Genomic DNA, 8,403 nt, shown 5'->3' on the forward strand with positions numbered 1-8,403 from the left:
TATTTGAGGTGGAGTTTAGCGGAAGAGGACCGTGAGCAAGCTTAGCGACGCCACTAGTAGACAAGTAATCTTGAGAGAGCTCTTCGCCGGGAAGGAGGCCGGTTCCGGGGAAGTGGATGGATGACTGTCGATGATCCACTTTGAAGGTGGGTAGTGCTTGTCGATGACTTGTATGAGTGTCGGTAGAATCCGATCAAGGTAGTCTCCAACAGTATCTTCGTCCGACTCAAATCCGGCGTCGAAGAATGGCGACCGATAAACGTCAAGGTTGCCTTGTGCGTCGAATACTATTCCCCACTCAAGCTCGGGGTCGGCCATGCATGGTAGCCGTGAGAGTGAGTGGTCGCCGCAAGAGGTTCTCTAGTGCAAGGGAGAAGTGGCTCGTGGATTCGGGGAGAAGCGATCAAGCTTCGGCGGGCTAGGGGAATTCGGCCAAGGTGGAGAACCGAATAATGGTGCAGGAATTTCTACAGTTAATGCAATTTTGGAGGGCTTAATGAGGGGGATTTAATTTGTAAATCAAATTAAATCATGGGGCTGATTTTGTGGGGTTAACGGGCTGATTAGGAGAGAGAGAGAGGGGCCAATGGAGAGGAGGGAGGAACGGCTGGACTAAAGCAGGGGCAGAGAGAATTATATGAAGGTGGGGCCCATCTATTAGTGTAACAGATTTTCTTAAAATCTGTAAATAAACAGATATTATAACAAGGAAATTTTCCTTTAACTGATGGGGGAAAATAGGCAACGTCTGATTTCAAAATTGGCTTTAAAACCCAATTAAAATGATTGCCTAAATTTTAGGGATCAATTGAGGAATGTAATTAAGGATCATGATGGGAATTTGAAATTCAAACCCAAAGATTTCAGAGGGGCGGCGGGATGGGGGTCTGTGACCGGCGGGATGGGGCTACGGGACTGGGTGGCCGGATGCTGGCCGGCGGACGGCAGGGCTGTGGCCGGCGGGAGGCTGGCTAGGGGGGGAGGGGTGATGCTGTGGCCGGCGGCTTGGCTTTTGGAGGAGTCGGCGGCAACAGTAAGGGAAAAAAAATTGAGAGCTTCTTGGGATTCAATGACCACGAGCACACTAACCTCTCTTGTATCCAACGTCGATTTTCTCGATATTAGCTTAGCATGAAAACTAGAACTCACGAAGAGGGGAGGGGTGATGCTGTGGCCGGCGGCTTGGCTTTTGGAGGAGTCGGCGGCAACAGTAAGGGAAAAAAATTGAGAGCTTCTTGGGATTCAATGACCACGAGCTCACTAACCTCTCTTGTATCCAACGTCGATTTTCTCGATATTAGCTAGCATGAAAACTAGAACTCACGAAGAGATCTAATTTTCTCCGGCGAACTCACGAAGAGATCTTGGGATGAACTCACAAAGAGAACAAAGGGGAAAATTTCATTTTATTTCAAAAACTAATTTCTTACAATACATGATGCCTCATATAAGAAGGCCTAAAATAAAAGCTGAAAAGACAGAAATGCCCTTGGGGCTACATAAGCAAAACAATGTCCTCAGGTGCAAATTCGAAAAGCTAAAATACATAGGAAATAAAACTGTAAATAAAATCAGAAATAGAGGCTCTGGATCGTGGCCGTCGATTTACGTCGCCGGCGACGATACACGTGTCGAAATCTGATGTCCCCATCACATTAGAAGGCCATGGGATGTAAAGTCCAAGAAGCATGATTAATAATCATGAGTTGACTCATCTTAGGTTTGTTGAGCATATTAATATAAAAATGTATATGAGTGTGGTATAAGTGCTTTCAAGGTTTGCATAAACTCATCTATTGGAAGAGGGCTAGCCCATGTGCCTAATTCTTCTGTTGGCATATGTGGATGAACGCATAACCTTCTAATGGTTGGCTGTCTGAAAGTGGTCTATTAGAATCTGATAAATGTCCGTGGGGCTGCAATGCTGAAGAGAATATAGCTTATATTGCTGTTCACAGTTCAGGTTTGAAAGCAATTTTCCAAGCTCTTGCAAAGTGGAGTTTCCAATTACCACATCTCACTAGCCTTGATGATCTCCGGGTGGCTCTCTCTCATTTGTCGACTCTAAAATTTCTTGGGTGAGAATATATTGTTGTGTATTCTATCAAAATTGGAGAGGTAGAAATGCGAAGAAACGCCACCAATCTGTTGGAACCCTTGCTTGTATCGCTGCTACAATCCTTGAATCCTTAACATATGCCTCCAGTTATCTCTAACTAGGGTATCACTCAGCTGCAAGGGCTATTCAATATATATATATATATATATATATATATATATTTGCACACTTTTTAGTTTGCAAGTATGATTATTATACCATTAGCATCGATATTGATGTCCTTACACATGTCAAATATATTCCATCTTGGATTCTTAATTTGATCTAGAGTTTGATTTTTTTTTTTCGTAGATTTATTGCTAAGATTTTCTCACCCTTGGCTTCTATTTTAAATTTAATGTTATTAATTATTTATTTGTTTCATTGAACTACTTGTTCATATTTTGTTTAATTACTTTATCTTTAGCTATAATTTTTTTATTAACCAAGTATTTGAACTCATTTCAATTAACTAATTTATCAGAATCTTAATTCTAAATCATGTTATTATGCGAAACTTTAACTGATTTAACAGATATTTTGAAGTGCCTTATGTAATCAAGAAATTGGGATCATAATTAGGCAACATTACCTCTTGATTTTTGAAGGATTTTATAAGTTAAGAAGGCTACGGGACATGCCCCGGTACATACCAATGTGGATTTCAAACTATGACTTTATGCTATAAGACACACATCGATAGCTTTTATATTAGGTACAACATGATTTATGTTGTTGAGTTCCATAGAGATTAATTAAGTTTGTTAATAGACAATATCTAATCTTAATTTTTTTATTAGCTTCTTATATCAAGAAGGTTAAGAGATGTGCTCTAGTCGGTGATATGCTTGCACTATAGGAAATGCTGTGCGATACACCTTGATGGATGCCGTGTAGTATGCAACATGATTTATGTCTCGGAGGCTTGAGGGATAGAGGGAGAGAGTTGATGCTCGAGGATATTATACATTGGTGTAGCTGATGTCGTGCATAATTGAAAGTTTGTGTTGGGGTTATGTTGACAAATTAAAAGTTTACAGAGTATCCGTGCAGTGAGGGACCATTTGTAGAATGTGAGGGAGGTCAAGGGAGCCTTATTGTCAGTGCAATGAGAGGGAGATCGAGAGCGGTTCATGAGGTAAGTTCATATGAAGTTGCAACTGGTTTTCTATTTTTAGGGCTCAAGAGAGGGCAGAAAGAGGATGCTAGAGTTGAGGACAAGTTCGCAAGAGTGGAGGAACATGGGATCAAAGGGGTGGTGGGTCAATTGAAGGAGTAGAGGACAAGCGGGAAGGGCATTAGTCATTGGGAGCATAAGTAGAGGATGAACCCACATGACATTGGTTGCTGAGAGGCTTTTGTAGGTAGGAAATGTGGCGAGCAACAAAGGAGAGATGCTTGGGAGAGGTTGCAGGTGCAAAGAGAATGGGAAGCAGGGCATGAGTCATGTGCAAGAGAGTTTTGAGGGCAAAGTGGTACAAGTGTGAAGACAATAGGAGGCACAGGGGAGAAGAATCAAGGAGCGCATAGGGGAGAAGAATCAAGGAGTTGCGTGAGAGGGACAATTAGAGTGAGAGCAAGAGCAATTCAGTGACGAGCGAGAGAGCTCTTGCTCGAGACATGTGGAGGGGCTTGGTGGGAACCAAAGATCATAAGATTGTAAAGAGTTGGTTGATGAGGGTAGCGAGAGAAGGATAGTAGCATGGCTTATTTATGTCATGGGCACTTATCACATTAATATGTAGGAGCTGCAAATTGTGATTGAGGGATGCTTGTGCAAGTATTAGGGTTATAGAAATGTAACATAAGTAGAGGCTAATTAGTTTGGATTTGGTGTGGCTCCAACTCTTAATCTCTTGTTTGATTCATTTGAAACATTTATAAAAAACATTAGATAATAGAACAATTTGATTAGAAGTTATTTTTGAATAGTAGATGTTTTATTCAAAATCATATATATATATATATATATATATATATATATATGTATGTATGCTTGGTAGCAAGAATATTCTTCTTGCATTAGTTTAATGCTGGCTGATCGAAGCTTTTTCAAGATTCCTGTCTATAATATAGCATACCTTAATGGGACAATGAAGTGGTTAAAATATTTTTAAACAAACTAGCAATTTACCATATACAGAACTTGACAGAATCTAATCTAATAATGGAAAGGACCTTGAGTGGAATTTTAGTTTCATGATACTATAGTTCGTAACCGGCAACACAGAATCCTCAAGTCATATTAGCATGATATATTCTGGAGTAATATCACAGGGAATGACATTTAAATCAACACGCCCATGAGAAACCTTGTCTTTAACATCATATACATATCAAATATTATAGTTCATATATTTCTTCGTAATTCTTAAAGACAAGAAAGATTCTTTATACTGTTCCAAAAATAGTTTCATTGATAGTATGAGGTTGAAAGTGTTATCAGTTTGCATTTTACTTCAGTGCTTCGTTTATGGAACCTTTCTCTACTTTCAAGACTCGATGTCCCTTTACCTTTTCTTTCTTTTTTTTGTTGGTCATCATTCACATACAAACATGTCTAAATAAGTAAATATTGATTGCATCATTACTTGCATGGCTCGAGTACTGTTTCTTGAAGAAAGAACATCTAGGTACATTATGAGCTTTTTAATCCTAAAAGTAAATGAAATAAAATGAAATCCGGACAATCTATTGATGGTCAAGGTGTGACCATTGATTCAAACGTTTTAATCCTTTTTCTTTTTTCCTTTTAATGAAATGAAATTCCAAGCATTTCGGTTTCATTTGAGACAGATTTTTTATTGCTTTGTTTTTCAGATCCCAATCATTATTTCCCATTTCACTACTTTCAGAAATTTATTTTTCTAAGAAGCTGTCTTCTATACCAACTTTAAAAAAAATTATTATATCCACAGCAATTTTATAACCAACTTAATAAAAAATCTGCAGCCGGCCTAAATGAACACTTACTCTTTGTATCACAAATTACATTCTCACTGCCTGCAATTGATTATCTTCATCGCTTGTTTTTTTCAGACCATCTTCTATTTAATCATAATCTTTTAGTGATTAGAAATGTGCGTTAGTGATAAAGAAGATATTTTTATAGCGAGCGGGAAGCTTCTATAGTTTTCATATCCTTTGACAGATTTAAAGGTAAAACTTTTATATTATACATACTATTTTTTTTTTCTTTAAAAAAGCGGGTGACAAGAGCCACCTCCAGCTGTATTTCCACCACTAAATGTTGTGTATAAACACTTGCTAGCTTCTATGAAAGAAGCTCATGTAGTTGCTGGGAAGGCGAGGGAAGGTTCTATGTATGAATAGTTTCGTGCGGCCTTAACTGTAAGGTAAGTTTTGCTAGCTTGGTGTCTGTTTCCATGTTTGGCTGGCCCAGCCGGTCCACATGGGACTGGCTCTTGCGGAACAGAGGCGGAACCTCTCTGCCTCCTGTATGAGCCGCACAAGCCGCCCCTTCCAAAAGAGCATATTAGGAAGGTTTTAAGAGAAGTTTAGGAGGGAAATTTGAATGTAGGGGCTGTTTAGGAATTTTCTTTTGGATTGTATGCATTAAATAGTTTGTTTTTCTAAGGTTAGATCATCTTGAATTTACCTGAAATTTGAGATCTCTTAGGTTTTTTGGGCTCTAGCGGCGTCTAGAGATTTGGGAGAGATAAATCATCCTCTTGAATAGAGGATCAATTGTATCTTGTTATTTTCCTTCTGTTAGTTTGATTATCCCAATAAAAACTATTGTTTTTCTAGTTTTTCATTTGGATTGGTGGATCGTTCTCACTGTTTTTGTCAAAATCGTTAGATTTTACTTGAGATCTTCAAGTATTTCCTAACATTCCATTAATTCTATTTGGTTTCAACTATTCCTTCATTGTACTTCTGAGTCAACCCTGAATCATTTTGTTTCTCAGCCTCTTCTCCATTCTCTAATCTGCATTCCCTTGCTGTAAAAACAGGAAGCTTGGAACAAGTTCAACTCAGAGGAACTCTTCTAGCCAGTCTCAACAGAAGATTTCATCGACAAAACCGCTCGAGCTATCGGGTAGAGATGATCGTCCTTTAGTCAGTGGTAGCAATTTTTTTTTTGCATTTATATCTTATTTTTGTGCTGCCATATATGTCAATCATTGAATCAAGCTTTTAAACTACATTCTGCCGTTAATGAGAGACAACAAAAGAGAAAAGAAGAGGCAAAACGCTATTTTTTATGCCTGCCTGTAAATTTGACAAATGTAGAGTATCAAGAAGATTCTTTTTTTCTTTTGAATCTGCATGTTTGTTTGGTTTTCAAGCTTAGAATCTGCCCCATTTATTTGTTAACTTTGGGTCTGTCATATTTGTTGCTCGGTTGATTTGAATGAATTGTATTGGAGGAAAAACAAAAGGAGATTGTATTGGGAATGATATTAGGTGTTGGATTGCAACATTTTATTATGCTATTTGGTGGTTTGTTTAGTTCAGAAATTAAGGCTTTATTTGAGACAACTTTTTTACTGTTTTCTGAAGCACTTTTTTAGAACAAAAGTTTGTAGTTTAAGAAAAATTTTATTAGAAAGCTGCTTTAGAAAGTAGTAAAAAAGTTGTTCCAAACGAAGCTTAAATAATTTTTTTTTAATTGATTTTGTGTTTGGATAGTTGATAGGATACATTATTACTCCAGAACTGGAAGGGAATTTTAGATAATGTTTTCAATGCCCTGTTTTTTAGATTGATTTCACATTTTTATTTGATTTTATTATTTTTATTTTATTTTTTAAAAATTTGTGATAAAAAGTTATTTCTTATAATCAATATTAATGTGACTTTGTATGAAAATTATTATCTCATTTTTTTTAATTTTTATAATAATTTTAAAAAAATCCTGTCTAGAATAATTTTATAATCATTTTTATAAAAAATTACAATCACCTGGATAACAATAAAAATGCACAAATTTTTTTTTAAAAAAGATTATTTTTCTTTTGATGTGATGCAACGATATGAATCATATGATTCAAACAAATAAATATTTTAGCTTATTTTGTATGATTTTGTTAGAAAATTTAAATCATTTTCACATAATGTTACAAAGAAAAATTGTAACATCATTTTATCTGATTATAAAGGAAGTCTATTTTAAATATTTATAATAAAAGGAATTATTCTATTATGTTATCATGCAGACCAAGCAGATTAGTTTTTGAATACTTGCAGGTAATAATCTGAAAGCTATTACATAATTCAAAATCGCTTATGCCACCGCAAACGCAAGACAATCTATTGAACCACACATGCCTTGGACATACAAGAGGTGGATGACAAGCCTTCCCGATAACAGTTTACTAGAAATTTTAAATATATGTTTGATCTTCTCCTAATAAAATGGGGGATTGAGCTATGATGCTCCAGAATTTAATTTGGTAGAATTATTCATTTATCTTTTCATAAACAATAATCAGAGCTATCTTTTGGGCAGCTATGATGCTCCAGAAACTAATTTAGTAGAATTACGTGATTGATTTTTCTTTTGAGATACGTGACTGATTGTCAGAGAAGAAGTGCATCAAATATTAGTAGGTTGTTTGAGAAGATGTGTATTAGATATTAGTGGCTTATGGTATCATGCCATTGGGATATCCGGTGTCGATGTTGGGTGGCAGTTGGCGTCAGGAGGTGGTCAATAGAGCCCTGGAATTCTCTAACATAAGAAATTCTCTCTACTACTACGTGGAAACATGACTTGTGGATTTATAGAACAAAGATTTTGGTCATTTCTCACAAACATTTGGACACACCATCAAATAGTTAAAAAAATGCCCATCTTGGCTATGTTGTATTTTATTTGGACACTTTTGTGCCTTATTGAACTCTAAGTTAAGTTATTCCGATCTTGTCAGATTCCTATAATTGACTTGCCAATTTAGACTATAAGTACATAAAAATTGGATGATATAAAGCTCATAAGTGATCTTGAGAGGCTTTTAATTAAGCTTTTATAGTTTGTTTAAGAAATATTTGGGCTCAAATTGAAACATTCTATCTATCATTGGTTTTTCAAGTTGTTGAACCATTTGCATTTGCTATAAAATTGCTGAAATTGAAATTTGAATGATCACTAAATCGATTCCCAAAATTTATTGCTTTGATACTCGATGCTATGAGATTTGGAATGTGTGAAATTTTTGCTTGATTATATGAATTTTTAGGTGGCATGTCAATGATTAAGACTTAGGCTTTGTTTGTGCCTTTTTTTTTACTACTTCTTAAAGCAGCTTTTAAATATAAAAAAAATTAATTTTTGTACT

At 36.2% G+C, this 8,403-nt stretch overlaps 1 protein-coding gene across 1 annotated transcript in view; it reads left to right on the forward strand.

Moving 5' to 3' along the window:
- The window catches only part of LOC110104399 (auxilin-related protein 2), a 35,214-nt gene extending 28,669 nt beyond the window's left edge, over positions 1-6,545 (forward strand). Inside the window, exon 8 of the mRNA XM_020833482.2 lies at positions 6,076-6,545. Within this exon, the coding sequence (XP_020689141.1) occupies positions 6,076-6,114 (39 nt within the window). The 3' untranslated portion in view covers positions 6,115-6,545. The remainder of the gene's footprint in view (positions 1-6,075) is intronic.
- Positions 6,546-8,403: the final 1,858 nt, after the last annotated feature.

The sequence above is a fragment of the Dendrobium catenatum genome, unplaced genomic scaffold, assembly GCF_001605985.2.
Source record: "Dendrobium catenatum unplaced genomic scaffold, ASM160598v2 fragScaff_scaffold_104, whole genome shotgun sequence".
Classification (NCBI taxonomy): Eukaryota; Viridiplantae; Streptophyta; class Magnoliopsida; order Asparagales; family Orchidaceae; genus Dendrobium; species Dendrobium catenatum.